Here is a 27261-nt window from a genome sequence, read left to right as displayed (position 1 = left end):
TCGGTGTTTGTTAAAGTTTGGAAAATATCTCGGTGTACAAGTCTTTTTTTAGAGGGTTTGTGTTTCTCCGACATGGATTGCGTTTTCGCGAGAAGAGAGGTGTGTATTGGAGTATTCGGAGTCATGATTACAGACATCACAAGGAGTTATATTCACAATATCTGTATCAGAGAATATAATTTTAAATGATTTATATGAGAATACTTTTATTTGTATTCATATTGAGAAAGGTTATTTTAAATGATTTTTTCCATCATTAGATTGAAAGACTTTACATCATTACATTGAGATGCAGCAGATCCACCCCAAACGCAGGTTTGCGGATCGCGGTTTCGCTCAATCGCGGTTGAAACCACATCGCTCAATCGCACCCACATCGCTGGATCGAAAACCTACCAGTCGTGCTTTTGGGCATTCGTGCCACAGTAAAAGCTGATCTGCGTTGCAGTGCAGGCGAATTAGTTTTCGGATCAACACTTCACCTTCCAGGGAATTTGTTGCTCCGATTAACATTCGCACCAGTTTGGACCTGAACAATTACGTGGACAGACGAAAAAGGAGAATGAGCGAATTACATCACATCCCCACCAGAGTTCCACACATCCACCTGTATTTTGGCTTGTACCCATGTTTTTGTGCACGAAGACACCGTCAGAGTTTCTCTGCAACCTCCCGACCAGGGTTCCTTCCAAGTCATTACGAGGAAGGACATCCTTGATTTGAATGGGAAGTCTGAAACGGTCAGTTCAGACAGACTCAAGACTGTCCATATGGAAAAAAAAAAGGTCTGAAACAACTCATCCTACTGTTGTGGCAGAAAAAAACAACCCCAGTTACGTCAACTCCTGCTGTTCCTGTAAGCCCACACACAAAAACACCGAGTTCAGCCCCATTGACATCTGCATCAACCTCTTTGCCACTGCCAAAGACATCAGACGAGTGGAAAACTCGTTCCGGCAGACATGTCCATTTTCCCAAGAGATTTGTGCGGAATTAAATTAGATCTCACATTTCCATCATCTCTCTTTGATCATCAATCTAGGGGGGAGCTCATGTCACGATTCATTAATTTTTCTTTGCATTTTTGCAATTTTCTCGAAAAATAATTTCAAATTAACAAAAGTATTTTGTCTCCACAATTCTTTATTTCATGGTTAATATTACAAAACCTTTATTTTTGATTCAGAACAGAATATATCCTTTTAAATTCGAAAATAAAGAGAAATGGTATTGACAAAATTATTGACACCCTCAACTTAATATTTGGAATCACGGCCTTTGGACAAAATAACTGCAGTCAAGCACTTCCAAAATCCATGAATGAGGTTCCGACACCGCTCTACTGGTAGTTTGTCCCACTCTTCTTGTACAAACTGCTCCAGTTATCCCAGATTTGAAGGGTGCCTTCTCCCAACTGCTGTTTTCAGATCTCCCCACAGGTGTTCAATGGGATTGAGATATGGACTCATTGCTGGCCACTTCAGAACAGTCCAGCGTTTTATCTTGAACCATTCCTGGGTGCTTTTTGAAGTGGCTTTGAGATCATTGTCCTGCTGAAAGACCCATGACCTTTGACGGAGACCCAGATTTCTGACACTGGGTTGAACATTGCGCTCCAAAACTCCTTTGTAATCTACTGATTTCATGATGCCGTGCACACACTCAAGGAACTCAGTGCCAGAGGCAGCACAGCAACCCTAAAACATCACTGAACCTCCTCCATGTTTGACTGTAGGGAAGGTGTTCTTTTCTTTGAAGGCTTCAATTTGTTATCTGTAAACATGGAGATGATGTGCTTTTCCAAAAAGCTCTAAATTTTCTCATCTGTCCACAGGACATTCTCCCAGAATGATTTTGGTTGTTCAGGTGCGTTTTGGCAAACTCCAGTTGAGCTTTCTTATGTCCGTCCGTCTGTCTCTGTTTCTGTCTCTGTCTCTAGCAGTGGGGTCCTCTTGGGTATCCTAGCATAGAATCCCCTTTCATTGAGTTGGCGACGGATGGTGCGAGTCGAAGCTGTCGTACCTTGTGTCTGAAGGTCAGCTTGAATACGTTTAGCAGTTGAACGAGGTGCTTTCTCCACCATACGAACAATCCTTCACTGCAATCTTCGATCAAGTTTTCTCTTGCAGCCACGTCCAGGGAGGTTGGAGAACGTCACCAACCACTGGAGAGAGAACGGAGGATTAATTATTATCAACCAGGCTTCATTAACAAGTCAATATATTTTGAATGGGAGTTGAAATTTCTCTTGTTCTGCTTTCAAAGCCATCGTCATAACCAGCACACGAAAAGGAATAATCACCACACACATTTACATCGAAAAATTGCATACCCCTACCTCCCCCACCCCCTTTCCCAAATCCTGAGGGGTGATTACCTTTTTTTTTTACCCACCACCCTCCTCCCCCTCCCAACATAACCTTGCCATGCATCCCACGAGTAAACCAACAATTTTCAACTCATTCGATCCAGTGGTTCAGGAGTGCAGAGAAGTCAAATACAAACACACTTCTCAAATTATATAAATGAGTAATAAAAAATAAAAACTGTGTCTACATTTTATTTACAAGCAAAAGTGCACATCCCCAGTTATGGTTCGACATAATACATCTATATATATATATATGTTCTTCTTATCAAAGTCCATGATGCACTTTTCTCCACAAAAAAATGCAATGTTCTTTAAAGTCAAATAGTGTCCTCTTTGAACGGAGCCTTCTTTTGCTTGTTGAAGCATCTTCCAAACAGACATTACTCATTCGTTTCAAGTGTCTTTCGATGTGTGAGCGTGATGTGTACGTTGACGCAGTCTCTCTGGCGTTTGAGCTCGATAGATTCGTCTGCCTGTAATCTCTGTTCAAGCTCTTCATGTACACCATGTTGTCTTGCTTTGCCTGACCGGATGATACTTCGCACTCTGTCTGGACCAAGAGTTACCAGAGGTTTTCCAGCTTTAGTTGCATCGCAGGGACTGAAGAAACAGTCTCCCATGGTGATGGAGCCTCAACCTGTAAACAATAGATGGAAATATAAACATCAGGAAACATTTAATTTCTTTGTTCATATTTTTTAAAATTCTCAGGAAACAGGTTCCACCCTGTGTACCTTGAAAAATCAATAAAATACACAGTTGTTTTCAGACAGATCATGATAAATAATAATAATATAAAAAACTTGCTTGCAAATAATATCGATCATTCTACTGTATCAGAAGACATTACTCTTACATAAAACTCAGTTCTCCATGTTTCCTTCATTACATTACAAGCCTCAACCTACTTGGTCAGAAACAGTTCATGCTGTTGATCTTCTGAGGTCAGCAATTTCTCACAACTGTACTGGGGATAAACGGCTCTGCGCAAGTTATTTTCAAACAGTTTTGTTGTTGTTGTATAACTACTGCAAAAACGCCGATCGGCGTGGACAAATTCAGGGGGTAGGGTTATGATAATTTGCATATTAATGAGCTAAATTTCAATGTTATCAAATTGTAAGTGGGATTATCATGACCAGTGACCCTAAAAACATGGGTTTGGACACCTCAACCAGGCTGTTTGGATGCTTACTTCTGGAGATATTAAGAAAAATTGTTGTTTAGATAATGGCGACTGCTAATGTGCATATTAATGAGCTAAATTTAAATCTTATTAAATTGTAAGTGGGTTTGTCATGACCAGTGACCCGAAACACATTGGTGAAGACACCTCAACCCGGCTGTTTGGATGCTTACTTTTGTAGATATTAAGAAAAATAGTAATTTGACAATGGCCACCGCTAATTTGCATATTAATGGATTTCCACAAAAATTCTCAAAGGTGCCAGAGTAGCATCAATGGGAATATTCATTCAGATGGTCTGGTGATCACAAAAATGCAGAAAAACAGTGTGCGGACCCTAATGCACGCTTTTCTGGCCAACACTCGGACTATCTGGAAAGCCTGGTGGGAACCCAAGGTAGTTCACCCTCCTGGTCTTCGCAACTATAAATAAATAAATATACATACTGTTTGTGATTTTGTTATTGTATTAATATTTTTACGAATTCTGGCCCGCCCGGCGTGCGAGCGGCCGCGTACCTCTAATGGCAGCCGTGTGGCCCACCGGACAGACAATTCAGTCGTGACCATCCTGGAACTACCGCCAGGAGCCAGTCACGGGTAGGGGTTTAACCTCACCACGATCGTGCCAATTGCCCACCCCCGCAGGATAGGGTTGCTCGCCAAATTCGACCTACCTAAGTACCTGCGCGAGTCGTCGACCGGGCGATCGTACCTCGCCGCAGATCGGCCTGGGACACGAACCGCTTCAGCGGTCCGTTCCGTGCTACCGCCGACCTCAACGGATGTGATTCTGCTTGCCGGGCGTTCAAACCCTCCACTAATTTATTCGGCGATTCAAGATGGCACTTTCAAAAGGGAAAAAGACAATGAACGGGATATATTTCACACAAGGACATTCATTTAAAGCACATATTGCACACACAACACAAGCACGGCAGACATACAATACACAAGCAATAAATAGAAAACAAAAGAAATACGACCGACTATAAGCAAGGATCAATTTACATGCACAGATACTTTCACAGTTTCTACTTGGCAGGACACGGCGCCACAGCATGCATACAAAAACAAAGAAAAACCCTCCCCATAGGCAGGGAGGTAGACGGGGTTCGTAAACCTTTATGGCACGGGACCTGGAGGACCGAACGGGTCCCGTGAGACCGAAGGGTCTTACCCGCGCCTTCGTGGCGCGATGGTGGGCAGGTTGCGACGTCGACTCCCCACGGTCTTGCGTAGCCGTGCCTGACCTCAGGCCCCTGGCGTGGTCAGCGAGCTCTCTCCGGCGTTGCTGCTGGTGCTTCCACGACCCACGACCAAACAAGCAAAAGACTGAGGGGCAGAAGGGGCTTCAGGACCAGAGAGAGAGAAGCCCAAAAATGAAGAGTCCAAACAAAGAGGTCCAAACGAAGGGAGGAAGAAGAGAAGCCCAAGGGGTGACCAGCGCCACGAGACCAAGAATGAACGAGCCAGCATTAACCGAGAAGAGACCCAGAGCCTCGCGTCTGTTCGCCTTTTGTAAAGCGGGGATCCACCCTGTGCCCCGCACCGTCTCTGGCTCCACCTCCCTTCTGGAAGCTTCCCAAAAAGGGGTGTGCCCTCTCGCTCCCCCCTCCCCGCGCCGTGCGGGGGACGAGGAAAGTCAGTTTTGGCTCGGGGCCAGGGAATTATTCCCCCAAAATCAGACCTCTCCTTCACCTGACCTTTGACCCCCGCTCGGATCGCACCTCCCCCACACCAAGCGCGGGGAAGAACAGGCGGGAGAATCAGGCGGAGAAAAACCCCACAGGCTTCACGAGTGCTTTTTGTTCTGCCATTCGGAAGCGGTTGTTGAGAGCGACATTGGTGGTGGTGGTTGTGGGGGTGGTATGAGCGTGGTTGACGTTGTGGCGTAGTTGGTGGTGGCGATTGTTTGTGTGGAGGTTTGTTGCAATGGTGGCTCAAAATAACGACAGAAAAGAAAAACGGCTACCTCAAAGCGTCGCAGCCCAATGAACCACACGAAAGCCCTTTAAACAACGGTGGGGAACGATCTGCACATAAACTTGGCGTCATAACTGATCTAAGGACCCTTTATGGTGTATTGCGAATTTCCACAGCTGTAACAATATGATGATCTTTATTTTAATTTCATTATTTTCATTTGTATCACTTTTCAAAGTCACTTTATTTATCTAAACTTCTGTCGCTCCTTTTCTTATTCCCCCTATTATCGTCACTTTTCTCCAAATCCAAGTCCCCTTGAAGTGTAAACCAGCCAGCTTCACAAAGAACTGGACACATCTCAGCCTGCTTCTTCATGCTGAGAAATCCACTGCATTGCCATCTCTGTTGCAGCAGGTCATGCACAAACACTTTTTCCGCGAAAGACTTCGGGTCAACGGAACCAATTTAATCATGAATATAGTTTTTTTCAAATGTCCCATAAATTGAGGAATGATATGAATTCCAGCCTTGTATGTCAAGCAGCATAATCCGTCGCAGTCAATGTTATCAGTAAAAGACAAGTCTCTTCAGATTGGACGATTTCACACTCACAATGCCTCCAGTCAGGACTATGACAGCTGCAAGGCATGGGATATTTGGATTGGGAGAAGGGGGTTTTCGTAATATTCCAGCAAAGTTTAATTTGATTTTCACGTTTTCCCCTTTTGTCCTGATCATTATTATTCTGGATAACTTGTGAGCAAAACAAATTGATAGAACAAACAAAATAACAGATACATTTACACGGCTGTGAGAATTGAGAATGTGGTATGAATGGTTGTGACCATTTAAATATGAGGTTCATGATGTGAGCACTCCTGAAATGTTGTGTAAGAATCCTGGTAAGAAAAATATGAGTGGTTCGAGGGGGAGGAAGGAAGGAATTAAAAAACAAGGTTGGGAAGGCAGAGATAGTGGGAAAAGGTAGGGTGTGGTTTGGTAGTCAAATGATATTAACAATGAAGATAAACAAACACACCATGCTGAGTGAAAAAAAACCTTTGCCACAAAAGCCAACAGAGTTGTCTGTCTGTCTGTCTCTCTCCCAAAAACGACAACACTCTCTCCAATAATAACACCGTGTTTATGATCCATATTTGTACCATATTATTATTCGTTTATGATCCGAGAAAATATTGTTTGAACATCCGAAGTAATATTGATTTATACCAGAAAAATATTAAAATATAATGAATATAAAAGTTGACAATTTTTTTATTTATATATTTTGTATTACAAAGATATAGACTTCTCTCTCTCTCGTGTTTTGAATATGTCGGTTTAAATATATTATTTTCGAGATTTTATACATTTTCATTTTATACATTACATGTTATGTATTATGATAATGTAAAACTGGAAACTCGCCACGGAGTACAGTCAATGACTCACGTACCGGCACCGGTCCCCGTACCACCACTTTGACAAGCACTGATTTATAACACTCTCCAATTATAACACAATGAGTTTGAATAAGGGTGATTGATAACACTCTCCAATTATAACACCCCAAGCTTGAATAAGTGTGATCTATAACACTCTCCAATTATAACACCATGAGTTTGAATGAGGGTGATCCATAACAATCTCAAATTATAACACCATGAGTTTGAATGAGGGTGATCTATAACACTACACTTATAACAACGGAAGTTTGAATGAGGGTGATCCATAACACTCTCAAAATATAACACCATGAGTTTGAATAAGGTTGATCTTCAACACTCTCCAATTAAAACACCACAAGTTTGAATGAGGGTGATCCAGAACACTCTCCAATTATAACACCATGAGTTTGAATAAGGGTGATCTATAACACTACAATTATAACACCAGAAGTTTGAATGAGGGTAATAAATAACACTCTCACCAATTTTCACACCACAACTTTGAATGAGGGTGATCCATAACACCCTCTCCAACCATAACACCACAAGTTTGAATGAGGGTGATCCATAACACTCTCTCCAATCATAACAGCATGAGTTTGAATGAGGGTGATCCATCACACTCTCTCCAATTATAACACCACGAGTCTGAATGAGGGTGATCCATAACACTCTCCAATTATAACACCACGAGTCTGAATGAGGGTAATAAATAACACTCTCACCAATTTTCACACCACAACTTTGAATGAGGGTGATCCATAACACCCTCTCCAACCATAACACCACAAGTTTGAATGAGGGTGATCCATAACACTCTCTCCAATCATAACACCATGAGTTTGAATGAGGGTGATTCATAACACTCTCAAATTATAACACCATGAGTTTGAATGAGGGTGATCCATAACACTCTCTCAAATTATAACACCATGAGTTTGAATAAGGGTGATCTATAACACTCTCAAAGTATAACACCATGAGTTTGAATGAGGGTGATCCATAACACTCTCCAATTATAACACCACAAGTTTGAATGAGGATGATCAATAACACTCTCTCCAATTATAACACCATGAGTTTGAATGAGGGTGACCCACAATACTCTCAAATTTTGACACCACGAGTCTGAATGAGGGAGATCAATAACACTCTCCAATTATAACACCACGAGTCTGAATGAGGGTAATAAATAACACTCACCAATTTTCACACCACAACTTTGAATGAGGGTGATCCATAACACCCTCTCCAACCATAACACCACAAGTTTGAATGAGGGTGATCCATAACACTCTCTCCAATCATAACACCACAAGTTTGAATGAGGATGATCTATAACACTCTCCAATTATAACACCATGAGTTTGAATAAGGGTGATCTAAAACACTCCAATTATAAAACCACAAGTTTGAATGAGGGTGATGCATAACACTCTCAAATTATAACACCATGAGTTTGAATGAGGGTTATCTACAACACTCTCCAATTTTCACACCATGAGTTTGAATGGAGACGATCCATAACACTTTCTCCAATGACAACACCATGAGTTTGAATGAGGGCGATCTATAACACTCTCAAATTATAACACCACAAGTTTGAATGAGGGTGATCTATACAGTGCTTCTCAAACTATCTGATGTGGCGGACCGGCAGGTTATTTTTTTCCCCAATGTGCCATGGACTGGGACCATATTTGTGCCATATTATTATTTGTTTCTGATCCGAGAAAATATTGTTTGAACATCTGGAGTAATATTAATTTATACCGGAAAAATATTAAAATATAATGAATACAATAAAAGTTGACACTTTTTATTATATATACACGTTTTGTATTACATAGAAATCTCTCTCTCTCTCTCTCTCTCTCTCTCTCTCTCTCTCTCTCTCTCTCTCTCTCTCTCTCTCTCTCTCTCTCTCTCTCTCTCTCTCTCTCTCTCTCTCTCTCTCTCTCTCTCTCTCTCTCTCTCTCTCTCTCTCTCTCTCTCTCTCTCTCTCTCTCTCTCTCTCTCTCTCTCTCTCTCTCTCTCTCTCTCTCTCTCTCTCTCTCTCTCTCTCTCTCTCTCTCTCTCTCTCTCTCTCTCTCTCTCTCTCTCTCTCTCTCTCTCTCTCTCTCTCTCTCTCTCTCTCTCTCTCTCTCTCTCTCTCTCTCTCTCTCTCTCTCTCTCTCTCTCTCTCTCTCTCTCTCTCTCTCTCTCTCTCTCTCTCTCTCTCTCTCTCTCTCTCTCTCTCTCTCTCTCTCTCTCTCTCTCTCTCTCTCTCTCTCTCTCTCTCTCTCTCTCTCTCTCTCTCTCTCTCTCTCTCTCTCTCTCTCTCTCTCTCTCTCTCTCTCTCTCTCTCTCTCTCTCTCTCTCTCTCTCTCTCTCTCTCTCTCTCTCTCTCTCTCTCTCTCTCTCTCTCTCTCTCTCTCTCTCTCTCTCTCTCTCTCTCTCTCTCTCTCTCTCTCTCTCTCTCTCTCTCTCTCTCTCTCTCTCTCTCTCTCTCTCTCTCTCTCTCTCTCTCTCTCTCTCTCTCTCTCTCTCTCTCTCTCTCTCTCTCTCTCTCTCTCTCTCTCTCTCTCTCTCTCTCTCTCTCTCTCTCTCTCTCTCTCTCTCTCTCTCTCTCTCTCTCTCTCTCTCTCTCTCTCTCTCTCTCTCTCTCTCTCTCTCTCTCTCTCTCTCTCTCTCTCTCTCTCTCTCTCTCTCTCTCTCTCTCTCTCTCTCTCTCTCTCTCTCTCTCTCTCTCTCTCTCTCTCTCTCTCTCTCTCTCTCTCTCTCTCTCTCTCTCTCTCTCTCTCTCTCTCTCTCTCTCTCTCTCTCTCTCTCTCTCTCTCTCTCTCTCTCTCTCTCTCTCTCTCTCTCTCTCTCTCTCTCTCTCTCTCTCTCTCTCTCTCTCTCTCTCTCTCTCTCTCTCTCTCTCTCTCTCTCTCTCTCTCTCTCTCTCTCTCTCTCTCTCTCTCTCTCTCTCTCTCTCTCTCTCTCTCTCTCTCTCTCTCTCTCTCTCTCTCTCTCTCTCTCTCTCTCTCTCTCTCTCTCTCTCTCTCTCTCTCTCTCTCTCTCTCTCTCTCTCTCTCTCTCTCTCTCTCTCTCTCTCTCTCTCTCTCTCTCTCTCTCTCTCTCTCTCTCTCTCTCTCTCTCTCTCTCTCTCTCTCTCTCTCTCTCTCTCTCTCTCTCTCTCTCTCTCTCTCTCTCTCTCTCTCTCTCTCTCTCTCTCTCTCTCTCTCTCTCTCTCTCTCTCTTTCTTTTTGAATTTGTAGGCTTAAATGGATTATTTTTCAAGGTTTTATACATTTTCATTTTATATATTGCATGTAATATATTATGATAATGTGAAACTGGAAACTCACCGCGGCCCGGCAGTCAATGACTCGCGTCCGGCACCGGTTCCCATACCACCTCTATGAGGAGCACTGATCTATAACTCTCCAATTATAACACCATGAGTTTGAAGAAGGGTATCTATAACACTCTCGAATTACAACACAATGAGTTTGAATGAGGGTGATCGAAAACACTCTCCAATTATAACACCATGAGTTTGAATGAGGGTGATCGAAAACACTCTCCAATTATAACACCATGAGTTTGAATGAGGGTGATCCATAACACTCTCTCAAATTACAACACCACAAGTTTGACTGAGGGTGATCCATAACACTCTCTCCAATTATAACACCATGAGTTTGAATGAGGGTGATCCATAACACTCTCAAATTATAACACCATGAGTTTGAATGAGGGTGATCCATAACACTCTCTCCAATTATAACACCATGAGTTTGAATGAGGGTGATCCATAACACTCTCTCCAATGACAACACCACAAGTTTGACTGAGGGTGATCCATTACACTCTCTCCAATTATAACACCATGAGTTTGAATAAGAGTGATCTATAACACTCTTCAATTATAACACCATCAGTTTGAATGAGGGTGATCAAAAACACTCTCTCCAATATTCACAACACAAGTTTGAATGAGGGTGATCGATAAAACTCTCCAATTATAACACCATGAGTCTGAATAAGGGTGATCAATAACACTCTCCAATTTTCACACCACAAGTTTGAATGAGGGTGATCCATAACACCCTCTCAAATTATAACACCATGAGTTTGAATGAGGGTGAACAATAACCCTCTCTCCAATTATAACACCATGAGTTTGAATAAGGGTGATCGATAACACTCTCCAATTATAACACCACAAGTTTCAATGAGGATGATCCATAACACTCAAATTGTAACACCACAAGTTTGAATGAGGGTGATCCATAACACTCTCTCCAATTACAACACCACAACTTTGAATGAGGGTGATCGACAACACTCTCTCCAATTATAACACCATGAGATTGAATGAGGGTGACCCATAACACTCTATCAAATTGCACCACCACGAGTCTGAATGAGGTTGATGCATAACACTCTCTCCAACCATTACACCACAAGTTTGAATGAGGATGATCTATAACACTCTCAAATTATAACACTATGAGTTTGAATAAGGGTGATCTATAACACTCTCCAATTATAACACCACAAGTTTGAATGAGGGTGATCCATAACACTCTCTCCAACCATAACACCACAAGTTTGAATGAGGGTGATCCATAACACTCTCTCCAATCATAAAACCACAAGTTTGAATGAGGATGATTGAAAACACTCTCAAATTATAACACTATGAGTTTGAATAAGGGTGATCTATAACACTCTCCAATTATAACACCACAAGTTTGAAAGAGGGTGCTCCATAACACTCTCTCAAACTATAACACCATGAGTTTGAATGAGGGTGATCCATAACACTCTCCAATTATAACACCACTCGTTTGAATGAGGATGATCTATAACACTCAAATTATAACACTATGAGTTTGAAAGAGGGTGATCAATAACACTCTCTCCAATTATAACACCATGAGTTTGAATAAGGGTGATCCATAACTCTCAAATTATAACACCATGAGTTTGAATGAGGGTGATCCATAACACTCTCCAATTACAACACCACAAGTTTGAATGAGAATGATCTATAACACTCTCAAATTATAACACTATGAGTTTGAATAAGGGTGATCTATAACACTCTCCAATTATAACACCACAAGTTTGAAAGAGGGTGCTCCATAACACTCTCTCAAACTATAACACCATGAGTTTGAATAAGGGTGATCCATAACACACTCCAATTATAACACCACAAGTTTGAATGAGGGTGATCGAAACAGTGCTTCTCAAACTATCTGATGTGGCGGACCGGCAGGTTTTTTTTCCCCAATGTGCCAGGGAGCGGAACCATATTTGTACCATCTTATTATTTGTTTATGATCCGAGAAAATAGTGTTTGAACATCCGTAGTAATATGAATTTATACCGGAAAAATATTAAAATATAATGAATATCATAAAAGTTGACATATATATATATATATATATATATATATATATATATATATATATATATATATATATATATATATAAATATTTTTTTAATTTTGTATTACATAGACATAGATTTCACTCTCTCTTGTTTTGAATTTGTCGGCTTAAATATATTATTTTCCAAGATTTTATACATTTTCATTTTATACATTACATGTTATATATTATGATAATGTAAAACTGGAAACTCGCGGCGGACCGGCTGTCAATGACTCGCGTACCGGCACCGGTCCCTTACCACCACTTTGAGTTGCACTGATCTATAACACTCTCCAATTATAACACCATGAGTTTGAATAAGGGTGACCGATTACACTTTCTCCAATTATAACACCATGAGTTTGAATGAGGGTGATCCATAACACTCTCAAATTATAACACCATGAGTTTGAATGAGGGTGATCCATAACACTCTCAAATTATAACACCATGAGTTTGAATGAGGGTGATCCATAACACTTTCTCCAATTACAACACCACAAGTTTGACTGAGGGTGATCCATTACACTCTCTCCAATTATAACACCATGAGTTTGAATAAGACTGATCTATAACACTTCAATTATAACACCATGAGTTTGAATGAGGGTGATCAATAACACTCTCTTCAATATTCTCAACACAAGGTTGAAAGAGGGTGATCGATAAAACTCTCCAATTATAACACCATGAGTTTGAATGAGGGTGATCAATAACACTCTCTCCAATATTCACAACACAAGTTTGAATGAGGGTGATCGATAAAACTCTCCAATTATAACACCATGAGTCTGAATGAGGGTGATCAATAACACTCTCCAATTTTCACACCACAAGTTTGAATGAGGATGATCCATAACACCCTCTCAAATTATAACACCATGAGTTTGAATGAGGGTGATCCATAACACTCTCTCCAATTACAACACCACAAGTTTGACTGAGGGTGATCCATTACACTCTCTCCAATTATAACACCATGAGTTTGAATAAGAGTGATCTATAACACTCTTCAATTATAACACCATCAGTTTGAATGAGGGTGATCAAAAACACTCTCTCCAATATTCACAACACAAGTTTGAATGAGGGTGATCGATAAAACTCTCCAATTATAACACCATGAGTCTGAATGAGGGTGATCAATAACACTCTCCAATTTTCACACCACAAGTTTGAATGAGGGTGAACAATAACCCTCTCTCCAATTATAACACCATGAGTTTGAATGAGGGTGATCCATAACACTCTCAAATTATAACACCATGAGTTTGAATGATGGTGATCCATAACACTCTCTCCAATTACAACACCACAAGTTTGACTGAGGGTGATCCATTACACTCTCTCCAATTATAACACCATGAGTTTGAATAAGAGTGATCTATAACACTCTTCAATTTAACACCATGAGTTTGAATGAGGGTGATCAATAACACTCTCTTCAATATTCACAACACAAGTTTGAATGAGGGTGATCGATAAAACTCTCCAATTATAACACCATGAGTTTGAATGAGGGTGATCCATCACACTCTCTCCAATTACAACACCACAAGTTTGACTGAGGGTGATCCATAACACTCTCTCCAATTATAACACCATGAGTTTGAATGATGGTGATCCATAACACTCTCAAATTATAACACCATGAGTTTGAATGAGGGTGATCCATAACACTCTCTCCAATTATAACACCATGAGTTTGAATGAGGGTGATCCATAACACTCTCAAATTATAACACCATGAGTTTGAATGAGGGTGATCCATAACACTCTCTCCAATTACAACACCACAAGTTTGACTGAGGGTGATCCATTACACTCTCTCCAATTATAACACCATGAGTTTGAATAAGAGGGATCTATAACACTCTTCAATTATAACACCATGAGTTTGAATGAATGTGATCAATAACACTCTCTTCAATATTCACAACACAAGTTTGAATGAGGGTGATCGATAAAACTCTCCAATTATAACACCATGAGTTTGAATGAGGGTGATCAATAACACTCTCTCCAATATTCACAACACAAGTTTGAATGAGGGTGATCGATAAAAATCTCCAATTATAACACCATGAGTCTGAATGAGGGTGATCAATAACACTCTCCAATTTTCACACCACAAGTTTGAATGAGGGTGATCCATAACACCCTCTCAAATTATAACACCATGAGTTTGAATGAGGGTGAACAATAACCCTCTCTCCAATTACAACACCATGAGTTTGAATAAGGGTGATCGATAACACTCTCCAATTATAACACCACAAGTTTGAATGAGGATGATCCATAACATTCAAATTGTAACACCACAAGTTTGAAGGATGGTGATCCATAACACTCTCCAATTACAACACCACAACTTTGAATGAGGGTGATCTTTAACACTCTCTCCAATTATAACACCATGAAATTGAATGAGGGTGACCCATAACACTCTCTCAAATTGTACCACCACGAGTCTGAATGAGGGTGATTAATAACACTCTCACCAATGTTCACACCACAACTTTGAATGAGGGTGATGCATAACACTCTCTCCAACCATTACACCACAAGTTTGAATGAGGATGATCCATAACACTCTCTCCAATCATAAAACCACAAGTTTGAATGAGGATGATCGATAACACTCAAATTATAACACTATGAGTTTGAATAAGGGTGATCTATAACACTCCAATTATAACACCACAAGTTTGAAAGAGGGTGCTCCATAACACTCTCTCAAACTATAAAACCATGAGTTTGAATGAGGGTGATCCATAACACTCTCCAATTATAACACCACAAGTTTGAATGAGGATGATCCAGAACACTCTCAAATTATAACACCACAAGTTTGAATGAGGGTGATCTATACAGTGCTTCTCAAACGATCTGATGTGGCGGACCAGCAGGTTTTTTTTCCCCAATGTGCCAGGGACCGGAACCATATTTGTACCATCTTATTATTTGTTTATGATCCGAGAAAATATTGTTTGAACATCCGTAGTAATATGAATTTATACCGGAAAAACATTAAAATATAATGAATATCATAAAAGTTGACACATGTGTATATATATATATATCTATATATATATATATATATATATATATATATATATATATATATATATATATATTTATATATATATATTTTTTCATATATATTTTGTACAACATAGACATAGACTTCACTCTCTCGTATTTTGAATTTGTCGGCTTAAATATATTATTTTTCAAGATTTTATACATTTTCGTTTTATACATTGCATGTTATATATTATGATAATGTAAAACTGGAAACTCGCCGCGGACCGGCAGTCAATGACTCGCGTACCGGCACCGGTCCCCGTACCACCACTTTGAGTCGCACTGATCTATAACACTCACTCCAATTATAAGACCATGAGTTTGAATAAGGGTGACCGATAACACTCACTCCAATTATAAGACCATGACTTTGAATAAGGGTGATCTATAACACTTTCTCCAATTATAACACCATGAGTTTGAATGAGGGTGATCCATAACACTCTCTCAAATTATAACACCATGAGTTTGAATAAGGGTGATCTATAACACTCTCCAATAATAACACCACAAGTTTGATAGAGGGTGATCCATAACACTCTCTCAAACTATAACACCATGAGTTTGAATGAGGGTGATCCATAACACTCTCCAATTATAACACCACAAGTTTGAAAGAGGGTGATCCATAACACTCTCTCAAACTATAACACCATGAGTCTGAATGAGGGTCATCAAAAACACTCTCGAATTTTCACACCAGAAGTTTGAATGAGGGTGATCCATAACACGCTCTCCAAATATAACACCATGAGTTTGAATAAGGGTGATCGATAACACTCTCTCCAATTATAACACCATGAGTTTGAATAAGGGTAATCTATAACACTCTCCAATTATAACACCATGAGTTTGAATAAGGGTGATCTATTACACTCTCCAATTATAACAACACAAGTTTGAATGGGGGTGATCTCTAACACTCTTAAATTATAACACCGTGAGTTTGAATGAGGGTAATCTATAACACTCTCTCAAATTGTAACACCACAAGTTTGAATGAGGGTGATCTATACAGTGCTTCTCAAACTATCTGATGTGGCGGACCAGCAGGTTTTTTTCCCCAATGTGCCAAGAAGCGGAACCATATTTGTACCATATTATTATTTGTTTATGATCCGAGAAAATATTGTTTGTACATCCGTAGTAATATTAATTTATACCGGAAAAATATTAAAATATAATGAATATAATAAAAGTTGACACTTTTTTATAGATATAATATATTTTGAATAACATATATTTAGACCTCTCTCTCGTATTTTGAATTTGTCAGCTTAAATATATTATTTTTCAAGATTTTATACATTTTCATTTTATACATTACATGTTATATATTATGATAATGGAAAACTGGAAACTCGCCGCGGACCGGCAGTCAATGACTCGCATACCGGCACCGGTCCCCGTACCACCACTTTGAGTAGCATTGATCGATAACTCTCTCTCCAATTATAACACCACAAGTTTGAATGAGGGTGATCCAAAACACTCTCTCCAATTATGACACCACAAGTTTGAATGAGGGAGAGCAATAACACTTCCAATTATAACACCACGAGTCTGAATGAGGGTGATCTATAACACTCTCCAATTATAACAGCCCATCTCCACCAATTTTTAAAATTCACGTTTTGCATGTTTTATGTTCTGTAGTTGACAAGCTTTTTGACTGTGTGCAGGAAGGTCCCAACTCCCATGAATAAATGTGCTGATTCACAATGTATTTTGCACTGTGAGTTCAGCAGAGACCCACCGCCAGGAGTCGGGCCTCGGTTGCAGGAAATTTGGCCTCGACATTTCGGTGGCAGCAGCAGTGATCCAAGATGGCAGCGCCGATGGAGAATGTTGATACAAGTGATGAAGAAATAAGACCCAAAAGGAAACGAAATGAAGGAGAATGGGCCAAAAACAAACGAAGGAGGCCGAGAGCAGAAGGCAAAGAGGATGTTGTTGCCAAGAAGGAAACAGGAACTGCAAGGGAAATGTGAGAGAAGTGCAGGTAAATATCGATCTAAAGTCGATACCTCTGCAAACACAACACTTACCATGACACAGTGCACTGTGTGTTTATCAATAATATTCAGTTTAATAAAATTCAATACATTCTTACATGGACAGCCAGGCTTTGTACAGAATCTTGCACTGATTCTTCATTTTTATTATCCTTCACTATTTCAGGTCAAATTTGATACCGTTAACCCATCCAGCGCCGGGTAGTTTTCCGCCAAGTGTCAGGCTATTTTGAGCCATATTTGCAAATATCAATATCACTGCATGAAAAGTATCTGAGCTTTGTTAGTTATTCCTGTAAAAACATTTTAATGAGGTATTTTTATTTCAGGTGTCGAAGGAAGTGCCTTGAAACCTTCACTGTTGCTGCACGAGAGATACTGCTGGGAAATTTTAACACCATTGGCAACCATGATGGCCAAGATGCCGATTTGATGTCCCTCATCAGTAACAAAGCTCCCCAGCGAAGGAGACCAAAGGGAACACAAGCAGCATTTTAACGGAGCTGGCAGTGTTACTACCAAGTGAAACTGGGAGATGACGTAAAATTGGTTTGTAGAGAAGCCTTTGCAAACCTGCATGGAGTGGGGACAAAACGTGTGAGGAGAGTCGCTCAGCATCAGTCTAAGGGAGCCACACCAAAACACAAACGAGGGACTCAAAACAATAGAAAGTGCATTCCTGACGATTTGAGAGGTGAAGGTGGATGCACATATTCGGTCATTCCCATATTGTGTATCCCTCTGAACTGATTGTTGTGAAAATGTCCACTCTGTTCCCTCAACTGTTGTACCCCGATAAATATGCGGAATATCGGGCTGGAACTGATCCAAACAAGATAGACTGTGAAATAAAATTCACATTTTACTCTGATCATTTCAAGCAACCTTTTAACTATGGGTTTGGAAGGCCCAGATCTGACGTCTGTTGTGTCTGCACTGAGCTTAAGGCCAAAACAAAGGTTGAAAAAAATTCAGCTGCAACAAAGGGCCGAGAAACAAAGCTGCTTTTCAACAAAACGAAGGCAAACGTCTGCGACAAGAAGTTGAAGGAGTTTACTGAAGCTGCTGAGAACAATGCCAACACAGAAGGTCTCTGTTTTGGTTTAATACACAACATGCTGTTTAATACACAGCACTCTGCACGAAGCAGTTGGGTGTCAAGGATGCCAAAGTTCGAGATGTCCAGAAACTCGTCAGATATCTTTCAGCTGAAGCACAGGTTTTCCTTGATAAGTTCGGAGCCACTGATAACGGAGGTGGTGACCATGAGTCAGATTTTGAAGATGAGTCGACAGATGATGATTTCATGTTTGTTGTTTGGCTCAATTTGCGGTGGATTGCCAAGAAATAAGATGGATTGTTTGCTTTGTATTCATTTCATGTGGAGTTAAAAATGGAAGTACATGTATCTGCAGAATGGTTGTTCTTGGAAAGTAGAAGCTGTTGACACCGGACCAAGGAGGATAAACCCCCAGATGTAAAAAAGATTTTTTTCCCCCAATCCACGTAAACAAAATTTTGTCCTTTGTAGTTCTCATTTCACTTAAGGTTTTGAAATAAAATTATTCTGGAGAAACAAGACATATTGTTACGGATTTGGAAGCCTTCTGCACACAGACAGTCAGCAATCCCCGCAGTTCAGTTATTTCGATAAGTATGTGTTCTCGTTTGGGTCCCGTCCTTCTGTCTCATGGGTTCATTTCATGTGTACGCTGCGGGTTTCTTTTATAGTCAGTTTTTTTTGTCCATCTTAAATCCCTCCTTCGCTCCTGCCGCCATCGGCCTTCCTCACGCGCATGCGTGCCGAGCACAGACGTGGGTGGGGCTTCCATCGCCTCAGATCGGAGCCACGCTCCAAAAAAGGGCATTGAGAGTTTCCTCTGCGCAATGAGCCAAGGGCGAGCATCGCACGCGCGCCCCAGCCAATGAGAAGCCAGAGCACCCAGGAAGAAGTCAGGTGGTAAGCAGTCGGTCTGGGTGGCTTGGTCTTGGTCGTGGTTCAAGTGACTTGGTCTTGGTTAATTTTTTCTGTCGTCCCATCGCGTTCATTAGTTTCTTCCTTTGTCTCTTTTATTTTCTGCGTCCCCGTCACCTCTTTCAATTTTTCCGTCGTTCCTTCGTGTCTCGCCCTACACGTCTCGGTCTCCCCATGAATTACGACGTCGCTCGTCCCGACCTTACCCGTCTCCATCGCGGGCTGGACACATTGCACACTCCGTGTCGGTTCGGTGTCTCCGCCACGTGGTGCCACCATGATGCCCCTTACGCCCGTCCTCATTGCCTCTTTCCCCGCCTGGAGGTTCAACCCCATGCTCTGCATCTCACCCCGCTGCGTTTGCATATCGCCCCTCATGTCATCCATCTTGTTGTTCATTTTCTGTATGTTCACATCTGTGCGTCGCACATTCGCATTCATTTCTGCCAGCATTGCCATCAACTGGCCCATTTCAAATGAACCCGGCGCAGCCGATCCGCCATGATGGTGTGCGGCTACGGCAGAAATTGGGGAGGAAATTTGACGGAGGGGGAGCTCTTGTGCCGCCGCTCCCACTGCGCCCATTACGACCTCTGGGTTCGGTTGTACGGGATGGTCAACCTGCATGGCGGTGTCCTGTACAGTGGTTTCGTCCTGGGCCATAGATTTGTCTAACACGACACTACCACTTCCCACCTGCCTCAGCTCGTCTTGGTTCAACATGTTGCATGTTTGGAACAAAATTTAATATGCTCGTAATTTGGGGGAACGAGGGGGGGGGTTCTCTCTGTAAAGATGGCCAGACAGAGACCCCTGGAGTACCGGCGGAATGTGGATGCAGCGACACGCTGCTCCGACGCATGCTCCCATACCTGACCTGACCTGATGAATCTAATGCAAGACTGTACCAATTTGGTCTTCCATTTGATTTGAATTGAATTTATTTTAATCGCATTCTAAATTTAATTGAATAATGGATAATAATCATAAAACGTCATGGGTCATGGTCAGGTGTCCAATGAAAGTGGCGTTTGCGTCAAAGTGGGACGTCTTGGTCACCAGTCATCACTGCCAGCAGTTATAAAGTGGCAGTTCTAATTATGTATATTATTTGTTTGCCAAAGCGGTCTCCTGGGCTGATGGGCACAATCCTGGAGGGGTCATCACTCCAACACTGGATACTCAAATGGCTCAATCATCCCAACAAGCTGGTACTCATTTTGCCAACAACAGAAGGATGACAAGCTGAGTCAACCCACCTGGTATTAATCCAACAGCCAAGCAGGATTTGAATTCAGTACCCAAGGATCCCAAGCCCACCACCCTAACCATTAAGCTAACACCAGGCATGCTATTCTTAAAGCCTGTGAATTAGTTCTGTCTTCGTTTCAGTCATTTTCCAAATTGCTGGAAAATTGCATCATTGTGCCCAATTCCAAAATCTGTGCCTGTTACTGAATTCAGCCAACTCCGCCCGATCTCGATTACGCCTATCAGAGCTCGCTTGCTTGAAGCCTTTTTGGCAGAATGGGTAATGGCCGACATTGAGCATCTGATAGACCCACATGAGTTTGGCAATATGAAAGGCAGCTCTGTCAACCACTACTTCGTCAATCTTCTCGATGTTATTTCCCGAGATCTTGACAAGCCGGTCTACTATGCCAACATCTGTACCATCGACTTTAAAAAGGCCTTTGATTTGATTGACCATACGACAGCAGTGCGTGAGTTGATTTAAACTTGACATCAACCCAGCGATGATCCCAACCATATGCAGCTTTCTTTCTGATCGCTCGCACATTCTGCGCTCCAATGGTACCACATCATCATACCAGATCCTGATGTGCAGTGGACCTCAAGTGACCAAGCTTGGCAAGGAATTGTTGTACTGTTGCAAGGAGTTGGTGGTTTTGTTCATGCACCTCTTCGGGCGGTTAATCAAGAGTCCGAGTTGCTATCCGAACTTGTTACTGGAGTCCACAGTCTACTCTTCTTGTGGAAGGAGTTTCTTTTATCATCGGAATTGATTTAGCCGGTGGTCAAGTCTCGATTAATCCACGGATGGTGGAAGAAATAATTGTGGAGAATAACACGGAGCATCTTGAGAAGGAGATTCGTAATCTCTTTCTGACATGTGTAGTGCCTCAGTCTAAGTCTAGGAAGCACTCTGAAGAGAGGAGTGAAAAAGGATGTGGACTTAGAATCCACGTACACTTTAGAGGGTACTTTTATGGAACAGGTCAGTGATGATGTTAACGCGAGTAAAGCTAGTGATGGCCACATTCTTGGACCACAGGACAAATGTGGTAGCCAATCAGAAAAAATTGGGTCTCATAAAAGAGCAAATGAAGGATGCGAAGCTAAGAGTGCTAGCTAATAATGTCCTCATGGAGAAGGAGGTTACCAAAGTCCTAATTTGATACTTTCAGAAAGATGGGATATTAATGAGGAAGTGCAGACCACTTCTGGTATCAGCAGATGATGAATGGAAAATTAATTATCAAATTGTGGCTCCAAAACCGCAAAGGAATGAGATCTTGAGCTTAGCACATGAGATACCATTGGGAGGTCACCTTGGCAGGTCACTCCACATGACGCATTTCTTTTGGCTGGGCTTGCGACGTGATGTTGTGGAGTTTTGTAAGTCTTGTGATTCATGCACCTTTATGGCACGTGAAGTTGAATACCTGGGTTGTCAGATCTCCTGTCAAGGCATTTTGCCCTCTCCGAGCAAAGTTGTAGCAATTGCGAATGCACCAATTCCACAAAACATTTGGGAACTTCGTGCATTTCTGGATATGTTGACCTACATTGGTAGTTTCCTGCCTCAACGAAGCACAACCGTCGAGCCTCTGTCCAAAAGAGAGCGTTCAAGACCGCTAAAACCATGCTGTCCTCCTCGCCATTACGACTCATCCAAGGAACTTATTACCCTCCGCCATCTTCGAAGATAGATGGAGGTTACTGTTTTCAACCCTTTCTGTTTGTTTGTTTGTTTGTTTGTTTGTGAACAGTATTACGGAAAAAACTCCTCGACGGATTTCGACGAAACTTGGTGGGGGGGTAAGGTATGGTCCAAGGATCATGCCATTACATTTTGGATGCCCTCCCAAAAAAAAATTGTCAGAGGAAAATTTTTTTTTTTTTTTGCAATTCTACATCTTCTTCTTCTTCTTCTTCTTCTTCTTCTTCTTCTTCTTCTTCTTCTTCTTTCGGCTGCTCCCATTAGGGGTCGCCACAGCGGATCATCCATATGATCCGCATTTTGATTTGGCACATTTTTTACACCGGATGCCCTTCCTGACGCAACCCTGGTCGCCTCTTGCGACACAGGGATCTGGTACACCTATTTTTAACCGGGGTATACACCGGCCCAGTACACTGGTACTCATTTCGCTGACCTCGGAAGGATGACAGGCTGAGTCAACCCCCTGGTGTATTAATTCAGTGGCTCAACGGGGCTTGAACTCAGGACCTTTTGGATCCCAGGCCGCTGCCCTAACTACTGCACCAACACCAGGCTCCTTTTGCAATTCTACATGTTAAGTGATTTCCAACCCCCCCCCTCAAATTTTTTTTTTTACCCCCCCCTCCAAAAAAAGGAATTTTTTTTTGCATTTCTACATGTTTTAAGTGATTGGAGAAAAGAACTATAACTGTCAGCACTGTTGACATATTTAATGAATAAGATATAAGGTTCACTTGAGTGACCCAGCAGTATTGGCGGCGGAGGTTTTGCACTCTCCCGAGTGCTCCCACTCTCGTTCTCAGTTGTGATAGCTCTTCATATGGCATCTGGTGTGCATTGTTGCAAACAAATGGAACTGGTAATCTCCATCCTGTTGCGTATACATCACCAACCCTATCTGACACTGAATGTCACTATGCTCAAGTAGAACGAGAGGTGATATCGTGTGCCTGGAGCACCTTAAAGATGCACCAATAAGTCTTTGGAAGACATATTACCATTGAGACTGATCACAAACCCCCTTGTTAGGTCTCCTGGGAGAAACTTCAGCCATTCTGCCCACATCATCAGGTCGTGAACAACGTTGGGCGTTGACCCTTGCCAGTTATGACTATTTATTGGTTTACCGCCCTGGTAAGGAAATATACTGTGCTGACGTGCTCAGTCGCTTGCCGCTTCCCGTAACCATCGCAGAACCTCCACAATCTGGCGATATCATTCATCTCATGGCTAACGTCATTCACGATGAGGCGCCTGTAACCGCAAAGCAGATTGCTTGTGCTACCAATAGCAATCCAGATTTGTCACAAATGAAACGTTGTGTTATGTCAGGTGAATGGGGGATCACCACCGGAAGGATGGGCTTTCTATTGATGCAGACTGCCTGCTTTAGGGTAGCCGAGTGATAATTCCGCCTAAACTCCGCAGGAAAATTATATTATCAGTGAACTCCACAATGCTCATCCAGGTATAGTCACCGTGAAGGTCATTATTACCCGAGCCCATGTTTGGTGGCCTGGTTTGGACAGTGACATTGAGTCCAGTGACATTGAGTCTAGTGACATTGAGTCCAGTGACAGTGACATTGAGTCCAGTGACATTGAGTCCAGTGACATTGAGTCCAGTGACATTGAGTCCAGTGACAGTGACATTGAGTCCAGTGACATTGAGTCTAATGACATTGAGTCCAGTGACAGTGACATTGAGTATAGTGACATTGAGTCCAGTGACAGTGACATTGAGTCCAGTGATAGTGACATTGAGTCCAGTGACATTGAGTCCAGTGACAGTGACATTGAGTCCAGTGACAGTGACATTGAGTCCAGTGACATTGAGTCTAATGACATTGAGTCCAGTGACAGTGACATTGAGTATAGTGACATTGAGTCCAGTGACAGTGACATTGAGTCCAGTGATAGTGACATCGAGTCCATTGTACGCCATTGTTACACTAACGGTCCAGGTAGAGAACAAGTATCAACAGAAACGTAATCACGATCAAATGTCTGAATACCGCAACTTCCAGATCAACGATCCCGTGTACATGTTGAACTCCGGATGTGGAACCAAGTGGTAATCTGGCATCGTTATGGATAATATCGGTGAAATGATGTTTCTTGTGAAGTTGTGTGATGGTAGATACATGCGTAAACATGTTCACCAACTCGGGTTATGTCATGGGGAGGCAAACATTGAACCGGCTCAAGTGCCTTTGTCACCCATTCCTGTATTAACACCACCTGCGTTTGAACCTGATGTGTTTCCTCATGAAAGCTTTTGACCCATCAATGTACCTGAACTCCTTCCCAACCATGTACCCCTTATTGAGAAACCCACAGCAGTTCAAGGACAGCCCTCCACAAGCCCTTAGAAGATCAGCTCGTGTCTGTAAGCCTCCTGAGAGTCTTGATTTGATTAATAATTAATAAACAAATAAATAAATAATAATAAAAAGTGGGGGGGGGAGACATGAGATGTATCAGCAGTTAATGATAATGCATCCAGGGGTGAACCGGGCATGGTTACGTGGAGTCACGTGACTCGCCCATGTCCCGATGCTGTGCCGAGTCCGAATTACACCTGTTGGTTCCACTTCAGTCTTCGTCTCTGACGATTGAATACATTACAAATCCTGCACCTGTATTCTGAACCTCGCAGGTATCCACGCTGCACCTGTGTCCTGTACCTCGCAGGTATCCACCCTGCACCTGTGTTCTGTACCTCACCCAGCACATCCAAAGACCCGATGGACCGTCGACCCTCGCGCATCGTGCACGTGACTCCTTTCCAGCTGAAGCGGCTGTTTCCTCCAGTCTGGCCAAACGACGTGCTGACGTCATGACGTGTATGAACATCTTGCCGTTGGCGTTCCATGGGGAACCCGGAGGGAAGTGAAAATATAATAATCTCCAAACACACGAGTGTGGTGAATTGTCGTGAATTGAGGGACATGACGCGGGATCACATGTTGTGCGTCTCGCGTATAAGGGGAGGTCTCTCTGCGGCACGAGTGATTGTCCCCGGGGCATTGCTATTGACATCGGCTGTCCACTTGATGCTCGTTAACTGAAGGTGCTCATTGACTGGTGAGAATGGAGATTATATCGAACTCCGTGCTTACGCGGATTGTCTGCAATGATTAACTGCACATGTATACGTTACTGCTTATGTACTCCTAGCTGAACCTGTATTCCCCGGTGTGCCCACAGAAGCGGCTCCAATCAAATGGAATAAAGCCTAAACTCTGAAGGTTCATCTCTCGCTCTCATTTCAATTTATTCCATTTGATTTTCTCGGCTCTCTCAACCAACGATGGACAAGATCTACAAACCAGAGAGGTTCGACGCAGACCCGAACGCGACTGACGCAGAAATGAAATGGTCACATTGGTTCTGTTCCTTCTCACACTATCTGACCATCATCGCGGAGGGAGCTGACAAATTTGCCGCCCTCGTGAATCATGTCTCGCCCAGCGTGTACAGGCTCTTCTCGGGGTGCGACACTTACGAAGCAGCGATCGAGGTGCTGCAAGCGCTCTACGTGAAGCCCAAGAACGAGGTATACATACGACATCTTCTCAACACACGCAAGCAAGCAGCCGGGGAGACAATCGATCAGTTCCTGCAAGCTCTGAATCAGCTGGGAAAAGACGGCAGCTTCCGGGCGGTAAGCGCCGAGGAACACCGAAAGGAAGCCACACGGGAGGCATTCATCCAAGGACTCAGATCAGCCCACATACGGCAACGCTTACTAGAGAAAGCGCAACCCACTCTTGACAAGGTAGTCGATCAGGCTCGAGCGATGGATACGGCTCAGCAGCAATCTGAGTCATTTGGGACACCGATGCTGCTCATGAACGCTGCTACGATGGGAACCCAAGGAACCCCACTGGCACAGACACAGCCAGACATAGGGGATGGAGAAACACCCGAGGAGCCGGATACCCAGACCTCGTCAAACTCCTCAGCAACTGCTCCGGTTGGTAAATGCTTCTTTTGTGGGTACAAAAGGCATCCTCGTCAAAAATGCCCCGCCAGAGATGCCACATGCATGAATTGCGACAAGAAAGGGCATTATGCCAGGGTATGCAAATCTACTCTAAGGAGAAATAAACCCACTTCTGCGGCTCTCTACTCGCAGAATAAATTAACTGCAGCCTCCCCGGGGAATCTATCCAAGGCTATCATCAACGTACGAATTAACGGGCAAATGGCTGAGGCACTGATTGATACTGGTAGCTCTGAAAGTTTCGTCAACAGCTCGCTAGTGAAGGGCAGGAAATGGGTAATCCACCCGACTGACAATACGGTATGCATGGCCGCCACCTCACTACAATCCCGCGTACGAGGGTACTGCAATGTTGAATTGGACGTAAAAGGGTACACGCATCGGGATGTAAAGGTGCTGGTGCTTCGTGATTTGTGCGCAGACGTAATTCTGGGTCATAATGTCCTCAAGCAGCACACGAGCGTCGAAATACCCTTTGGAGGAAGCAAGCCTCGTCTAATTTTAAATGCGTTGACCACCGCGGAGGTGACGTCCCCCAGCTGTTCGCTAACTTGTCGCCGGTCTGCAAACCGATAGCGATTAAATCGCGGCGATATACCACTGCTGACATGAATTTCATCACTTCGGAAACCAAGCGATTACTGGAGGAGGGAATTATAGAACCGAGCGATTCGCCATGGCGCGCACAGGTGTTAGTAACCAGCAGTCAGAACCATAAGAAACGAATGGTTGTCGATTATTCCCAAACGGTCAATCGCTTCACCCAACTCGACGCCTACCCCCTGCCGCGCATAGATGAGATGGTTGAACGCGTGGCCAATTATAAGGTATTCAGTACCATCGACTTGCGAAGCGCCTATCA

At 42.6% G+C, this 27261-nt stretch overlaps 1 protein-coding gene and 1 pseudogene across 2 annotated transcripts; both read left to right on the top strand.

Moving 5' to 3' along the window:
- The first annotated feature begins 17259 nt into the window (after positions 1-17259).
- Positions 17260-18839, top strand: LOC147016278 (uncharacterized; annotated as a pseudogene). The gene is made up of 2 exons (XR_015049019.1): positions 17260-17435; positions 17778-18839. The product of XR_015049019.1 is annotated as an uncharacterized LOC147016278 (transcript).
- Positions 18840-25057: 6218 nt separating this feature from the next.
- On the top strand, positions 25058-26975 carry LOC147016277 (uncharacterized). The gene is made up of 2 exons (XM_085844862.1): positions 25058-25477; positions 25601-26975. Exon 2 carries the CDS (start codon positions 25704-25706, stop codon positions 26973-26975), a length of 1272 nt encoding a protein of 423 aa, XP_085700988.1. The 5' UTR covers positions 25058-25477; positions 25601-25703.
- The last annotated feature ends 286 nt before the right edge of the window (positions 26976-27261 follow it).

This window comes from Eptatretus burgeri, chromosome 11, assembly GCF_056783735.1.
Source record: "Eptatretus burgeri isolate ZD-2024b chromosome 11, Ebu_testis_v1, whole genome shotgun sequence".
NCBI lineage: Eukaryota > Metazoa > Chordata > Myxini > Myxiniformes > Myxinidae > Eptatretus > Eptatretus burgeri.
This window is presented reverse-complemented; position numbering and strand designations above follow the sequence as displayed.